Source organism: Alternaria burnsii (genome assembly GCF_013036055.1).
Source record: "Alternaria burnsii strain CBS107.38 chromosome Unknown 717, whole genome shotgun sequence".
In the NCBI taxonomy this organism is placed as follows: Eukaryota; Fungi; Ascomycota; class Dothideomycetes; order Pleosporales; family Pleosporaceae; genus Alternaria; species Alternaria burnsii.
In genome coordinates this window covers 205855-222425 of record NW_024066129.1, presented here as the reverse complement: position 1 = coordinate 222425, position 16571 = coordinate 205855, and the positions used below count along the sequence as shown (strand labels likewise).

Genomic DNA, 16571 nt, shown 5'->3' with positions numbered 1-16571 from the left:
CCCCCTTCGCTGTGTTTTCACAGCGCAAGTGCATAGTTCTGCGGCTTCGCGGTACAGTAACAAGTTTTCTATATAGAAATGGTAGGATCATACAGGTTAAGTGTTGAAGCTCAAGATGACGGCAAGTGATTAGTCCGAGACTCGGAGCTTCGGCCTTGGTAACATGAGTAATGTCATGTCGCGCCCCAAGTCTTACTGTGCACTTATTGCCATTGGTCACATGACCATGAACCGTTGGTGCCGAGGTCAATGTATCTTTACCTAGGTATAGCTTCTATCCTATTCAAGTTAATCCGGTAGACCTAGGATACGATTCACTCGACGTGCTTATCTATAGCTGTGGTAATCCAATCTGTATCATGTTATGCGGGAGCTCCGGATAGGAGTAAAATATAAGTTGTGTCATCCATCTATTCTTGTACTATTCTCCACACTTATGGTACTTCTATCATCAAACTGCGCAACTGCCTAACATGACGAGTCAACCTTCCACTATGAAGGCGGCGTTAGTCGTAGTAAGTCAGCCTGTCACCAATGACTTCCAAGGTTCTTCATATTCAGGGCAAAGGAAAAATATCATCTAATCAACGCGACACACAGCGTTCCAAAGACTCCTTCACCTTTGAAATCAACGACGTTAGCATTCCCGAGCTTAGCCCCACAGACGTGCTAGTCAAGCTGTCCGTGACTGGAGTATGTGGAACCGACATGGCGCTTGCATCTGGCAAAGTGGGCCCCACACGGCAGATCCTGGGCCACGAGGGAGTCGGGTACATTGTGACCAAGGGCGAAGCTGTGTCAGCTAGCTCAGCCAAAATCGGGGATCGCGTTGCCATTGCCTGGCTCCGCGACATCTGCGGTAAATGCGCGTTTTGCTTGCAGCCCGGCGGTGAGGCTCGCTGCACGGCACAGCTCAACTCGGGACGCAAGATTGATGGGACGTTTGCGGAATACGCCGTCGTACCGGAGAGGTATATCATAAAGATTCCAGAGTCCATGGCAGCAGTCGAGGATCAAGTCATCGCGCCCATTGTATGCGGCGGCGTCACGGCATACAAGGCGCTCAAGATCTGCGGTGCAGTCGCTGGGCAATGGGTTGCAATTTCTGGGGCAGGCGGCGGTGTCGGCAGTCTGGCTGTCCAGTACGCCAAAGCGATGGGATATCGTGTGTTAGCCATTGATGCTGGGAGCGAAAAGGGCGGATTCACTTTGTCAGCTGGTGCGGAAGAGTACGTCGACGTGCTTGCTACTACCAACCTTGCGGACCAAGTCATGAGAATCACACAGAACCGCGGTGCTAAAGCGGTGCTTGTGTGCGCTGGCGTCAGCGCTGCGTATGAAAGTGCGCCTAGGCTGCTGGGACCGTCCGGTACAATGGTCTGCGTGGGGATCCTCCCTCCAGGTCAACAAGTCCCTTACGAGCCGCTGCTTATGATTGATAATGATCTTAGAATCATTAGCTCTTCCGTGGGCACAAGAGAGGACATGTACGAAGCGTTTGAGTTTGTTTCCCGTGGTTTGGTTCGCCCAGTGACGACACAGAAGCGGTTAGAAGATTTGCCGGAGCTTGGTAGAACACTCGGTCAGGTAAGTGGACATACTGTCGTGGAGGCGAGATTTGCAATTACGCTGTTACTGACTGGACACTAGACAATTGGTAAACCTGTAATTCGGTTCAAGCTTTAGGTTGAGTTTGAACTAGATTGGCCGCCAATTGTGAAGGCAAGACAAGACCGTATTTGTTTGTTGAGCCGTCATCATGTTCATTGCTATGATGAGCCATGATGCTCGACGTCCCAAGTCTGGGATTTACAGTATAAGGGAAAGATCTTGTTCATTTCGCAACCTCGCTCTTTGTTGCTGCATCTGTCGTTGCGAAAAGCTCACATAGATTTACACAGTGTACGCTACTCTAGGGCTCAACTCCAAAGTTCATATCATATTTTGCTTTCCTCGTGTAGGAGGTTCTGTGGCGTAAGCCATGACCTTTTCCTCCAAATTCCTCCGCAAATCCGCTTCGATCCAATTCTTCCAGATTGGAAACATGAGAGCAGGGCCCATGAATTGATCACAGGTCCTGTGAATCGTATGTCTAAACTTGCATTCATGGTTTCGCGGAGGATCCCCAGGAAGCCTGTTGGTGGGCGCTGTGGCAAGGTGCGCCCTGCTCTATGAAAAAAAATAACAATTATTCTCTCTTCTATTTGCATCTACCGATTACGAATATAAACTATCTGTTACCATTCTTCATAACATAAAGCAAGTACTATTGCCTACAATTACGCATACACGATGGACGCTTTAGATCAAAGAGCGACTAATCATGTAACTTATAGCAAGAGATCAATCTAGCGCCTTCTTACTATTCCAGTAACTGCCAGACTCTAGCCAAAGGTTTTAGATGATTACAAGAACTTCTCTTTTCCACTTTCTTCTAAAGTCCCGCGTATGGTACCACCTATTATAGCACATATAGTCTTGTCCTATCGACGCTATTCCAACACGTTGGTAAGCATGTTCTTGCCTAGAGGCTTGTTTGAGTAGTAGCAATTTCCACATTGTCTGCGGTTTGTCCCAGTCACTCAGGAATGCAACAGTAACATTCTGCCCTTCATTCCCATCGTCGTCCAACACCGCACGAGCTTGCCATTCTTTCAAATCGGGGTTTTCGCCTATAGTCAAGATACTCGTATCTTCATAGCCATGAAGGTAATTGTCACGCATTCGGCCTTTTTTACCAGGCAGGATTTGCCCTGTGGTGACCATAGTGCGCAGTGTGATGTGGCCGTTGGAAACATCGCCAAAGGGATTTGTCTCCTCTGTTTCGACATCAAAGCTCAGAACTTGAGGTGATGTTGGTGATTCTGAGATAAATTGACTCACACCACCCACTGGTCCTCCCATGTCATACAGAACTCCTGAATGCTGACTAGCCCATGACCAAGACGGGCAGGGAACGTCTTTCTCCTTTTTTCCAGGGCTGGATCGATACCAACCGAGGCCTCTAATCATGCTATCCTCCCATAAGCCGGCGACATACGCAACACGACGTTTAAGGTATGTTGCTTTAGCAACGGCACTTATTGCTGTAAGCTTGTCCCTCTGGTATGTGAGTTGGCGCTTAGAGTACGTCTGTACAGCGCCTCTATACCACTCATTCCCAGTGCTTTCCATAGTCGAAGAATTACTGAATGTTAATACTGGATATTCACGCTCAGCATGCGCCTGTGGCAAATTATCCTCGCTTAGGCGACAATGATCGCACTCCCAATACAACTGGGACTCCGCAAAATACAGGATTCTGCTAGACAGTACTTGTTCTTGATATGTCCAGGCCCGCTGTGATAGAGGGCTGCCCTGAATGTCGATGCCAGAACGACCTGTCTTCAGTTCTACAACCGAATTGATGAACTTTTCGAAATATAGGTTGCTTGCAGAGCCGTCTTTCAAGCGACCTTGCACATTGATATAGTCAGAAAATGCGGTCCTGCCGTGCGCTCTGTTTGTGTTGAAACATCCATCATCACTGCTGGCGCTTTTTGATGCAGCGATCGTCAGGAGTCCACCTTGATAAATCTCGCCCATCTTGGCGGACTCAACTTTCCAATCGTCCTCACTGTCCTGAATGATGCAAAGAGCATCCACCCAGAGATATCCAATTCCGAGGGCAGCCACAATATCAACAGCGTCATTTATCGTAGCTGGGAGACTGCTACGCTCAATACCTCTGAGATGTTGTTCGATCGTATTCGTTTTCGTGAGCCAGATACCCGTTTGATTACCCCAGCAATAACTAAGCGCGGCATATGGATAGGCTCCACCATATGTATTGATAAGCTTTACTGTGGAAGCCGGCGGACCTGAGCCATGATGGCGATGAATCTCGAGTAATCGAGTTGGTCGCTTCGTCCGAAAAGGCGAGGCTCCAGAATCCGTATCGTTATTGTCCATAAGGGATTTGGTAGCATTTTGGCCGGAATCCCCATGCGCATGTCCACTTGTCTCAGTAGCCACACACTGATCGAGCCAACCTTTTGCAACTTGCAGGGAGCTGGGTGAACCCGTATGGACCCCGATCTTGCGCAGCCAGGGCATTCCCGAGTACATGGCAGGATCTCCTTTCTCGGTGAAACACAGCATATGTCTCCCATGTATACTTCTTTCTTTTCCTGATGGGTCATCTGACTCCAATTCTTCATATTTTCCTCTAAATTGTGCCTTGGTAAGTACTTCCACTGATACGTGTTTGGGAATGAAATGCAATTCTCGATGATCTGAGAAGTGGCCTTGGTCTCTGGGTGGTGAAAATGACAGTTTTAATTTGTATCTTCCAAGTGTCCAATTGATCATCTTGCGATCAAATGACTTCCTGAAAACGTTGCATAGTTCGCAACTTGCAGCTGATTCATTAAGCACGTCCAATGTTGAGTGCACATATCCACCTTTTAGGGACAAAGTCTCAATGTTGATGTTTCGGCAAAGCTCGCACAGAGTGCTTTCCGACGGGGGTGGGTAAGGTAAGGGAGTTGAGCTAGGTAGGGGGCCGGACTGCATGCTTCCTACAGCTCCGTAATGACTATTTGCAATGTGGCTTGGAATGAGTGGGTTGTTGCAAAGTGAAGCTAGAAAGTAGAATGAACCGTGAAGGGCAAAATGAATATCGTTTAAGCTTGAATATAGTTTGTAGCCGAATTAATCTGTAGTACAGCTGTGTAAGTACTTGGAGAAAAAGTTGACTTCGTCACTAGGAAGTGGGCAATTCGAAATCCATATGCATATGGACACAGCCTAGCTGTCAGCCACGTATACCAAAAAATCATACCCGGACGATTTGAACGTGGCTAAGTGCTATTCGCTTAAGCTTTTTTTAGAACTCGCTATCTCTGCGGCCTGTAAATCGTGGGTAATGATCAACAATGCTGGTCTTCCTTACAGCCAGCCTCAGATCTCCATTATCCTTCCCGAGACCTCTATTTGTCGACTTAGCCATTCCATTCATCTCCTTTTCCCCAACCTGCTTCTGCTGCACTTCATTTTCGCAGAACCCGACAGCTCTTTTCGAGCTGTACTAAATCAGTTTGTTATGGAGCGAACGAACCAAAGATGATGTGATTGTAATAAGCTTAGCGATGTGGCTCGTGCGGGAACACGAAAGTTGCAGCGTATCGTTTAACTAGACCTGTGCACAATATCTCAATTGCTTAGAGGCATCTTAAGTATCGCAGTGTACTGAGTCTTGTTGTAAGGTCAAGAAACAAACTTGAATATCAAACTTAAATACAATTTCAACGTGCCTGCTCTTGCTCGTGACACTTAGGCAGCGTGTATGGACAGTTTAGGCATCTGATACTATTCATACGCGCTACCTTGAGGGTCACTATCTGGGATGGAGATTGTCGAGCTAGTGAAGGTTGTGCATCGAACAGAGAGAGACGCTCCCGTGTACAAGAGGCCCATCTTGAGTCACGGAGATGCGGTGGGGCTAGGCTTAAGGACGAGAGGACTTCAGAATATCCTGTCCGTAAGGGATGATCGAACTTTGTGAATTATACCTCGATCTCGAGTCATTGACAAGTCTGGCGAAGATTGATCTCGCCGTGCTGATGAGTCTTCCAGCATTAGAGCGGGACCGGATATGCGCCTCGGAGTGCACGCCTGGTCACCGACGGCATGCGCGACTTTTCACCGAACATGACTGTTGAAACGGCAACGAAGCTCAGATGTCATCATATAAGACCATGTACCCCCGGATCCGCTATGCGAGCCTCATCCCGACCTCATCGTCATGCCCGAACTCATGAACGACGCAGAGAAAGCCGTGCCTGTCGGTGCGCCAATGACGCCCGAAGCAATCGTTTCGCAGCCGCCCAACACATTGAGCAAGACTGAGACCAGAGCGTCAGAGATGTTCGACAGTATACCCATGTGGCGCAAGTATGTCATCGTCTTCGCGACGAGTTGGACAACACTCGCTGCATGCTTCTCGAGCACTTCACTCCTCAGCGCAAGCACCGAGATAGCAGTAGATCTGCACACTACTCCCGAAGTCGTCAGTCTCTCAACAGCAGGCATGCTTTTCGCCATCGGGTTGAGTTCGTTTGTGTGGAGTCCTATAGCTGCGGTGAGTCTTCATAGCAGTATTGCCTACGACAACGTTGGAGCTAAGTAACATAGATTGTGGGGCGAAAGTTGGCATACAATGCTTGTGTCGCGGTACTATTCAGTCTTACCATTGGTGCCGCTGTTGCACCAAATATGCCCGTGTTCGTCACCATGCGCGTGCTGTCTGGCTTGCAGGGTTGTTATTTCCATGTTGCTGGTCAGACTATCATCGCAGAGTACTTTCCACCTGTAAGTAGTCCACCCACATTCCGACATGACAAATGCTGATATCAGATACTCTGGCGTAGGTGCAACGTGGTACTGCGAATGGCTTCTTCCTTGCTGGAACAGTCCTAGGACCACCTCTCGGTCCTTTGGTGGCGGGCATCATGATGACCTACTCGACTTGGCGTAGTGTCCTGTGGCTGCAAGTCGCAATGGTCGGTCTGGCTTTCATGCTCGCGCTATTCTTCGTCCCAGCGAGTAGGACAGATGCGCCGGCGCTTACGTTGAACTTGCGTGGACGGACTGCGCTGGCTCAATTCAACCCACTGCCAGTCTTCAAGCAGATGACTTACCCAAATATCATCATGACGGTACGCAATATGCAATGGCGTTCCTAAACAAGTAAAGAAGCTGACCGTCTTCATCAGCATTTGAGTTGTGGCTTCCTTAGCTGGTCGCAATACTCAATCCTTTCCGCACCTCGGCATATCCTCGTTACCCGCTTCGGCCTTACATCTCCACTGTCCTCCGGCCTGTTCTATCTCGCGCCAGCGACCGGCTTTTTGCTTGGCACAATAGTTGGAGGACGCTACTCGGACATGACGGTAAGGCGATATATTAAAATACGTGGTGAGCGACTACCACAAGACCGGTTGAACGCGGGGATGCTATCTTTTTTCCTGGTGATTCCCACAGCGTCTCTCGTGTATGGATGGGGTCTGCAATATGGGCCGACGTCAAGAGCTGCTCTTGCACTACCGATCGTAACGAGCTTCTTTACGGCGGCTGGACTCCTGGCCGCTTTTGCGAGCTTGAACACGTATTGCGCTGAAGCGTTTCCGAAAAGGAGGAGAGAAGTAATTGCGGGCAAGTACCTTGTCCAGTACACATTCTCGGCTTGCTCAAGTGCTGGTGTGGTGCCCTTGATGGAGGCTATCGGCATCGGCCCAACTGCTACCATCAGTACCGTGCTGGTATTGGCGGCTGGTGGGTTAACGTTCGTAACGGCTAGGTATGCCAGCTCCATGGTTGAACGAGTGGATGCAAAGGATGCTCGTCCTCGAGCAGCATGGAGTTGGCCGAAGATGATTTCAACGGAAGCAGTGTTTCCTATCGCCACGATTGGTCCTCGGCGTTAGATTGTGTACACACGAGTGCCTTATTCAATGCATTAGTCAATCTAGTTGCGAAGATCCAGTCCATCCGTGCATTGTTTGTTCAGATATCTCCACCCACTCCCCAACCGTCCGCCCACCAGTATGGTGTCTGCAATTCATCAAAAGCAGGGTTACTGAAAGCTTGAAGATCTAAATCGGACTCGGAAAGAAAGTACCGAAGGGATGGATCGGCAAGAGCCATACCAGCGGTCATTGCGTCGCTGGAAGGAGGAAGCAATTGCTCCGCACTGGCCACAGACGTTTGTTGTGGTCGACTTAGCGCAAAGCTGGTATCTGCCACAAGTTGCATACTCTGCTCTATCGCATCCATATGCTTAACGAACTCTTTCGCGCCATAGTTACCGCTTTGAGCAAGCTGTCGCAACAACTCCACCGCGTTGTTGAAATCGTCACCGTCTGCTTGACTCCGCGGTGACTGCAGAAGACTAGAAATAGCGAGGACCGTAGTAGCTGAGAAGAGGTATTGCGTGTCGAAATAATCCAGCGTAGCCAAGGATCCATGAATCCAGGCTTCCGTAAGGATGCGATAACTGTGACGCGCGCATTGAATGCATGTTTCGGCAAGTGCGAGAGCGCCCTCAGGAAGGTTGCGTTTGGGATCGATAGTTGGATTCGACCATGACTGCTTGTGGCTGCGGAGAACATGTAGAAGTATCGGTCGTGTGGCAAGAATACAGCACTGTCAAGGTCAGCTTGAGTTTAATGTGATCATAGTAAACAAACCTGGTTGAAGCGCAGATGTATGTAGACAATGTGGATAGGTGCTGAAGTGTCGTTGTCCTTGAGATGAAACTTAACTGGCAGGTCGTCCATCCATCTGGTGAGATCCTTGAGCATCGCCTGAACCCTTTTAGAAAACGAATCGTGATGGTTTCTTCTACTGTAGATAGCTCGTGTCAATCGAGCAGCAAGTTTGGCCAACTTGATGCTATTTAAGCTGTAATCAGTGTCGCCAAAATCGCCTTCTTCTGCAGCATCGAGACCGTCACTACTGGGAAAGTCTACCATGATATCTTCATCAGCAACAGATACAGGAAGACCAAGTTTTGATGCGCATGATCTATCAAGAGCATATGCAGACCACCATAGCCTCACGCGATGCTCTCTCGCAAGCCGATCAGGGCACTGATGTTCAGGTATGTTCATATTCATGCCCATGATAAGACCAAGTCTACAGGCAGAGCTTGCGAAGATGTAAGCCGAATGGCGACGATTGACCGTAAAGGAATAAAGAACCTTGCAGGTGTTAGAGAATGTTTCCGTTTCATGTTTTGCGTACCACAAACCAATAGTAGGGTGACCTCTATGGTGTCCATCTGCGGCCGCTCGGCAGGAATGCTAATCATCCTTCTTGCTTGAGCAAAGTAGGCTAAGCCGGGAAAGGCAGCATCCATGGAAGCATGTTTGGCAGAATACACTTCACCCAGGGCGAAAAGTGCTAGAAGCTTACAGATGACTACCCGGTTACCATTGCCGTTGTTCTTGATGGCGTCTTCCAGAATTCTCGTGACCTGGCTCTTGCGCACGATATGGTAGTATTGGCAGACTGTGGACAAGGCTACTTTGACCAAAAAACGTGCTCTTGCAGGTGACGGCCAACTAAAAGGGGCTTGAGACGGCAGCATCAGGTAATCGTCTTGTACGTGGTCCATTCGAGGCAGATGCTTGGTATTTCCTACGGCAAGGGTCTGGCGAAATCTTGTCGCAAATGCTGCGTCGGCAGCTTCTCCAACGTGGATAGGTACATGCTCGGAAGAAACTGCATGGAACCAAGGCCTATCCTCAAGTAGTGGATTACGCACGGCTTCATTCACAGCTGTGTTGCTTTCGAGAGCTTCTTCGACGGGAACAGCAGCCTGAGCGGACCCGGAGGGTCCGCTACGTAGGCGCTCGAGATCCTTCAAACGCTCGTAATCCTTTAGCAGCTCATTCAGGTGATGTTCACTGAGCTTGATCTGTCGGTCGCGCGCTGGATACACGCAAGGCGTCGTTTCAGCGGTATCGCGGCAGTTTGAGCATGGGTGGCCTCCCGAGCATTTCACTTTGCGCGAGTGACATCTTTGGCAACTACAAACATTAATGATTTCCCAAGAGCATGTGCAACGACGAGTCATCTTACGCGACTGGCTTGCTGCCCCTCTTTTGCACTGAACTAGCCCTCAAAGGCTGTGTTGGTGAGCTCGTCGGTGGCATGCTGAAGGTTGCCGAAGAGTCAGCAGTGGCGAGGTCGGAGGTTTGTTGGCGAAGCCGAGAACGTTGGAAAAAACCGCTCACACGGCGAATGATCACGCACGCCGCCGAGGCTAGCTTTCATTACCATCGCCGAACACGCAGCGGCGAGCTTGTGGCATCTGGGTACCAAATGCTTACGTAGGCACCTTTTTCGAGAGTGCTAGCTTAGGTTGTCCTTGTTTACGATACGTTATTGTCCCCACCTCTTCCGTCTTTCTCATCCGCTATTCGGCTCACCTTCAGCTTGGTCTTACGTACTCGCACTCGCGCTTCCAGACTTCTCATACATTCTAGAAGACTTTGGATGTGACTCCTCCATGCTGATGTACGCCCGCAAATATTGCAGAGCGAGGCTGCATGTTGACTGTATCCATTTGTTGTGTAACAAAGCAAATGAGTCTGGAATGTGCGCAGCGGCTGGCAGTTGCGCTAAGAACTATCTGAATCACTGCTAATGATGTGTTTTCGTACAGACACTTTTTTCTTCACCTATTTCTTACCTCGAGTGCTCTCCCTCCGATGGAATGAAGTTTTCAAGCTTACCCCAAGTGAGTTCGTCGGCTTCTCAAATATCCTGCATACGAAGATTGAGCAGTGGCATGTGGCCGACATTGACTTGGGGTGTTTTATCTTCGACCTTTCCATGGTGCTTGGTGGCGCACACATGGGTTTTTGAGATGTGCGTAGTTGTTGTTGGTTTTGTAATGTACGGTACTAATTTGCATACTATCCTTCTTATATACATGGAACAAAGACGGATTACACGGTTCGATCACATGCATACATAAGCAGTAGGATAATTGCGGTTCCTCAACTGTCAGACTCCTCATCGCTGGTGTGAAAGGCTACGCCGGTGAGTGCCAAACGATGATCCAATAACATCTGTCTATATATCCTCTCGTATTCCATACCCCTCGCCACTTGACCACTAAACGGATCAAAGAAGACTATGTTGTCAGCAGCGAAAGGCCAGAAATGCTCATTCGTAGCATCACCCCAATTCCAGAACCCATCCTCACAGACCACGTGAATTTCCTCTACATTCTTGAAGTTTACGAGTCGTCGTGACTCAAAATGATACCAAGACTCATCACTGTTTTCGCGCTTAAACTTGAGTCGCCTGATGTTCAATGCAATTGGTTCCAAATTCTCGAGACGGAAAGTTCCAATGTCCACCATGTCGATGTCAAAGTTCAACCAGACATATCGCCGCTCGATGCTTGGTCCGTCGATGCCAGTCACATCGAGTTTCTCGATAAGGTACACACCAGATAGCCTGCGCTCCTCGTGCGGATCAAACGGACGTGTATTGATGGCGGTGGGTTCAGGATTGCTTTGATGATGGCGATTCACACGGAGTTCGGGACTGCTCAGGTTGGGAGGAGGCGAAGGACTGGGAGGGATCTCGAACCCGAAGCCGTTCCAGTACGTGTACTTACGCGGCTTGGTATCCTGTTGAGTGCCAATATCGAAGAAAGCTCGTTGATACAACCTCTGTAACTCATCTCGGGCCACTCTGCAGCACTGTAGCGGTCCAGGCACCGGCGTGGACGATATCAATAAGCGATTCTTAGTGGGCCCCCTGCGTTCGATGCGAACCTCGACGGTGCGCGGCTCAGCAGTGCACCTCCATATCTGCCTCTGAAGCTCCAGTGGTAGTAGAGGGAATGGGTGGAAAGTGGACATGATGTTGCGCAATGACCGAGTATGCTTGACTTGTCGCTAGTAGCCCGATGAAGCGGCCAGCACAACAGGTTGATATGCTATCTCACTAAGCAATATGTACAATGATCGAATACGGCGTAACAAATGTTCTGTTAACAGAATTCCCGTAGGATGCGGCTCAGCTTTATCAAGCCTGCTTCTACGACGAGGCTGATGCAGGTACTGAATGCGGGTATCCAGGGGCAAGAGGCCGCTAGTTTACTTCGGGCGCAACGCACGAAACACAACACTACCCATATTCCCCTTCTTGGCACCTTCCAAAACAAGCCTTCTTTCCGCCGCGCCGCATGACCCACACTGCCGGGTAGCGTGAACGTGAACGAACCGCGGGCGACTACATACAACATGTCAAATTTCACTCATGCACTTGGCATCTTGACAGTGGCGCAGCGGAATGAGCAGGACGCCACCGCGAGTCAACCAGCGGCCTTGCCGAATTGGCTGGCAAATCCGCAGGAAGCAGCTGCTTCGCACAGACTCACTGTAGCCGGGAGCCTAGATGTCTCGCTGAAGGATTCTCGATATTGCCTTGCAAGGCTCGGTTGACTTGCGTCCTAAAAGCCGGCATCAGCAGTCAAAAGATGACTCGAGCTATCGCATCGCCTTACGCCAGAGCCGGATCTTGTCTCTTCTGTTCAACTCCAGCAAGAGTGCTATACATATCCCCATCATTTGCTTCCATCTCTCAGGGAAATCGGTTTTGAGCTTCGTCCATCGGCTGCTTCCCCTCAAGCTAATCTGCATGATGAGGACCGCTTTCGCAATGTTGTTTGTGGCCTTTGTTCAGCGAGTAGCTTCCTCACGCTATCCGCTACTCCAATGGGACCCTGAAACGGTCGAGGACTGCATCGAGTGGTACGACAACGGCCAAGGCAAGACTTGCGATTGGGTGCGCGAGCTGTACGGCTGTAAGTCCCCTTCGCACAGCTGATGACTTACTCATACTGATACTGTGCCTTATCACCCAGACACTGCAGCAGAATTTAGCGAATGGAACCCTTCAGTCGGCCTTGATTGCAAACCCTGGGGGGATTGGCAATCCTACTGTGTTATCACGCAAAGGAAGTATGACAGCATCCATCCAACGACGACCTCCTCCAAGGTGATCACCACCACCAGCACAAGCCAAGCTCCTTCTCTTGGGCCTTCCCCTACCTCCTGGGAAGCCTTGGGATGCTACGCTCAGAACCCGAATCGCCCAATCCTCGAGAAGAACATGAACCTCAACGGAGATACGTCTCTAAGCGTTCCCAAGTGCAAGAACAGCTGCTACCGCCGCGCCTATCCTTTTGCAGGAGTGCAGGAAGGGAATCAGTGTTGGTGCAGCAGCAACGTGGCTGGTGAGTGGACCAAGAACCAGACTGACTGCAATATACCCTGCACTGGTAACAAAGCGGAGTTTTGTGGAGGCAAAGGCGTCATCAACGTTTTCAGAGCATTGCAGAACGCTGTGCCAGTCATAACGACCAGTGTAACTAGCGCCACTGTGATCAGCATCAGTGTAACCAGCACCAGTGTCAAGGCAGCTGCCGCAAGCAATAGCGCTATCAGGAATAGGGCCATTATTGGGATACTTTATAGGGCTTGTTGTCTGTGATCAAGAACGACTTCATACATACTGCGGTAGAGTATATCCATGGCTACATATAATCTAACACTATCACTTGTATCGAGCGACCGTTCTGGTGGAGCAACTCCAAGTTACTCTACCAGATTAACTATAGTGTGATTGAAGCTTGGCTCTTCACGAGGGTAATTAGTCTCGATTAAGTCAAGATCTTCGTATAGTTTCAATCGGTCCGACACGACCCTATCGAGCCTGCGTGTTCGGGATAAATCATTTTTCACTAATGATTGGTCATGATCGAAGCTGCCTCGGGGAGGCTGGCGTGACTAGCGCCCACTTTACCGGTGTCGTCCATACGGCCGTAATGGGAGAATCTCAACCGCCGCGACAATAGGCTCCAGAAAAGCGTAGGGCTTTCCTCTCAAACACTGGGCAATACTTCGGTAAAGCGCGGGGTTCTTCAGCAATAGCATACCTAGGTATGTCTGCATATTACTAAACAATGTCCACTGGTACCGGACAATGCTGCACGGTGTTAGTCTGAAACCTTATGTACCTGCTCGAAAAAGATACAAAATCAGCCAAAGCCCCAACTCTCTGGTGGTAGAATCGGGCTTACTACAACCATTCGTCTTCCTAATTATTCATCAACGACTATCTGTAAGCACTCATGATGGCAACAACCACATCTCCGGTGTTGGTAACGGGGGCAGCGGGTCGAGTCGGCAGTGTTGGAAGGCGTGTCGTTGAAATCCTGCGAAAGTCGGGTCAACCAGTTCGCGCGTTGGTCCGTCGCGATGATGAACGCGCAGAATATCTTCGCGGCCTTGGTGCTGAAGTGATCATCGCCGATCTTAGGAAGTCAGAACAGGTCGCACCAGTTGTCGAGGGATGTAGGCTCGTGTTCTTTAGCACGAGTGTTGCCTCTGATTATCTGATGGCCTCGGTGGTCATGACGGCAGCTGCAAGAGCCAATGCCGGGATTGAGCTTCTAGTCAACCTTTCTCAAATGACAGTTTCGAGAATGGACCTAACAAAGGTTACCGATTCACCCCAGCAAAGGGTTCATTGGCTAGCTGAACAGGCACTCAACTGGTCTGGAGTCCCCGTGGCACACTTACGTCCTACCGTGTTTCAGGAGAGCCCTTTTTTCTGGGGACTACCCGCCAAGTCTATTGCAGACGCTGGCATAATCGCCCTACCGTTCGGACGAAGCCACACCAATCCAGTGGCCGCCAATGATGTTGGAGAAGTCGCCGCCGCAATGCTACTAGAGCCATCCAAGTACGTTGGAAAGACAGTTGAGTTGACTGGACCGCGATCCGCCAGCATGTACGACCTTGTTGAGGAGTATTCCTCAGCGCTAGGTCATCCTGTACGTTACATCGAGGTTCCCTTAGAGAGTTGGTTGGAGGAATCCCGCATGCAAGGTCGTCTTCCCGAACACGTTTTGCAGCATGTAACAACGATGGCTAAGCTTCACACAATGGGGGAATACGATCGAATAACAGATGCAGTATTAGAGATACTTGGTCGTCCAGCTGCAAGCATATCGGAGACAATAAAGGCTGGTCATATTCCCTTCGCACCTTTATCCTTGTAGAGAACTGAGGCTCTTTGTCTCTACACTTTCAAGCTCAATGGCGTGAGTCATTGCAGAATAGCGACTCTAGCTATCAATGTAGACACCCTTTATAAGACCACGTTCAATTTTCTTGTATGAGCTATATCAGTATCCAAGGCATTCGATTTTGCGTACGTAGGAGTAAGACAATGGCTGTAAGCTCCTAACGTAATAAGGCCCACCACCTTACAAGCTGTAATAAATATATCTATATATATATCACGTTCTGTTGCTAAGGTATCCCAGTAGAAGAGTAAACAGAAAGCTCTGATATTCACATATAGGAATAACGCTCAAAAACCTTAGCTACATTTCTTGCATGGATAATCCCTTTGCTTCTCATAAGGACCGCCACAAATATCCGGCTCACCCAGTCCACTTTGCGCTTCTCTGAGAGTTGCAGATGTGTCATTCATTCACGTCGGTTGATAGTGTCTAGCTACCAACGATTGCCTAGCCGATCTCTCCAACAGCTGTTGGTCAAGCTGATGATGTTGTTCGGCCGAGTAATTTGGCCACTTTCGTTATCTCAAAACTGATGCCTAATCTTCGTCTTCTTGGGGTAAGCCGAAGTTGATTTACCCCGCGCAAGCAGCCAGCCTCTCGTTCAAGTCCAGTCCTTCCTTCCTCCGACCAGAATCTGAATCCTAAGGAATGACTTAAGGGAAGCTTCCATCGGCTCTGCGTTGGCTCTGCAGCGAACGAGCACCTGCAAAACGCACACTGCGGCGACTTTTACTTATGTCTGACGCCAAATTAGACTGCAGAATACGCAGAATTGGGCAATCGCATTTTGTAAGCCTACAATGCATCAGATGGAGGACGTACGGACCCGAAAACATGTTTTCATTGATGCCGCAATCGACAACAACGAGCCGGAGCTACTGGAGCATGTACTGAAGATCAATGCGCAAGAGCGCATGGAGGATTACGAAAATCGAAGACTTGTAGAAGCCGCCACCAGAAAGAACTCCATACCATGCCTACGCTATCTCATCGAACACGGCCTCAGCATTGAGCATATTGATATCTCGGGTGGGGAGGTCTCAATCTCGACTCTCGAGTTCTTGCTTGCTCATGGCTGGGACATCAACTCGACAGGCCCTCCAAGGTCTTATCGTAGTCCTTTCATGTGGTCTTGTATCCATGACCGCGAAAAGCTTGTATGGTGCTTAGAGCACGGCGCCAGTCTTGCGACGCCCTGGCAGGAGCCGCATAGGAAACCACACGAGCCAATACTCGACAGAGTCGCATGGGGTGGCGACATCGCGACATTCGAGTTCTTACGTTCCAAGGGTGCTCCTCTAGGACCTTGTACGCTGCATCAAGCCGTGTTGCGCGCAGCATTTTGTCATGATTTTTCAGACGACCCAGAAAAGGATGATGAAAAGCAACGGCAAGGCAGAGCGCAGTATACCCAAAGTATGGCTATGGTCCGCTATCTGATTGATGTGGTGGGCTTGGATGTCAACAAAGAGGACTTTCCGCCTGACACCAAATGGTTACAAGGCGTATGGGGGACGCCGTTGCTGTACATCGTGTTGGTTGACCCGGAGGCAGAAAGGAACGCACGTGACCTAGTATGGTTTCTGCTTGACCGAGGCGCTGATTCAAAGCCGGCACTCGTGGAGGCAAAGGCGTTCGGTGGCCGTGCGGCCTTCACAGAGTGGGTGGAGGCTTGGGAGCAAACTAAAGAAGGGAAGAAAGATAAGAGTCAATGCACTATCCAGTGAATATTACGGCCTTCATGTCTCTTCTTTTGTCAAGAATGTACTTCTGATTGTGGCAACTGCTGGACGAGCATGCTAAAGCTACTTGGTATTACCAGACACCAGACTAGGCTACAGATCAATCTGTATCATAACATTCACACAACTGCAGCTATCGCGCAAATGATCTCGAGCACTACCTAAGTACC

At 49.6% G+C, this 16571-nt stretch overlaps 7 protein-coding genes across 7 annotated transcripts; 5 read left to right on the top strand and 2 right to left on the bottom strand.

Moving 5' to 3' along the window:
- Positions 1-534: 534 nt before the first annotated feature.
- On the top strand, positions 535-1686 carry GT037_010639 (uncharacterized protein; the record flags this gene model as incomplete). The annotated part of the gene is made up of 2 exons (XM_038935686.1): positions 535-1587; positions 1651-1686. 2 exons carry the CDS (start codon positions 535-537, stop codon positions 1684-1686), a joined length of 1089 nt encoding a protein of 362 aa, XP_038781690.1.
- Positions 1687-2397: 711 nt separating this feature from the next.
- On the bottom strand, positions 2398-4107 carry GT037_010638 (uncharacterized protein; the record flags this gene model as incomplete). Its single annotated transcript, XM_038935685.1, has 1 exon — positions 2398-4107. One exon carries the CDS (start codon positions 4105-4107, stop codon positions 2398-2400), a length of 1710 nt encoding a protein of 569 aa, XP_038781689.1.
- Positions 4108-5785: 1678 nt separating this feature from the next.
- Positions 5786-7466, top strand: GT037_010637 (synaptic vesicle transporter; the record flags this gene model as incomplete). The annotated part of the gene is made up of 4 exons (XM_038935684.1): positions 5786-6121; positions 6175-6351; positions 6411-6698; positions 6756-7466. The coding sequence occupies 4 exons, from the start codon at positions 5786-5788 to the stop codon at positions 7464-7466; spliced, it is 1512 nt and encodes a 503-aa protein (XP_038781688.1).
- Positions 7467-7545: 79 nt separating this feature from the next.
- GT037_010636 (uncharacterized protein) lies at positions 7546-11423 on the bottom strand (the record flags this gene model as incomplete). Its single annotated transcript, XM_038935683.1, has 6 exons — positions 7546-8184; positions 8229-8741; positions 8792-9572; positions 9625-9699; positions 10238-10298; positions 10649-11423. The coding sequence occupies 6 exons, from the start codon at positions 11421-11423 to the stop codon at positions 7546-7548; spliced, it is 2844 nt and encodes a 947-aa protein (XP_038781687.1).
- An 802-nt stretch (positions 11424-12225) lies between these two features.
- On the top strand, positions 12226-13059 carry GT037_010635 (uncharacterized protein; the record flags this gene model as incomplete). Its single annotated transcript, XM_038935682.1, has 2 exons — positions 12226-12370; positions 12431-13059. The coding sequence occupies 2 exons, from the start codon at positions 12226-12228 to the stop codon at positions 13057-13059; spliced, it is 774 nt and encodes a 257-aa protein (XP_038781686.1).
- Positions 13060-13702: 643 nt separating this feature from the next.
- GT037_010634 (uncharacterized protein) lies at positions 13703-14632 on the top strand (the record flags this gene model as incomplete). The annotated part of the gene is made up of 1 exon (XM_038935681.1): positions 13703-14632. One exon carries the CDS (start codon positions 13703-13705, stop codon positions 14630-14632), a length of 930 nt encoding a protein of 309 aa, XP_038781685.1.
- An 827-nt stretch (positions 14633-15459) lies between these two features.
- Positions 15460-16386, top strand: GT037_010633 (uncharacterized protein; the record flags this gene model as incomplete). Its single annotated transcript, XM_038935680.1, has 1 exon — positions 15460-16386. One exon carries the CDS (start codon positions 15460-15462, stop codon positions 16384-16386), a length of 927 nt encoding a protein of 308 aa, XP_038781684.1.
- Between the last annotated feature and the right edge of the window lie 185 nt (positions 16387-16571).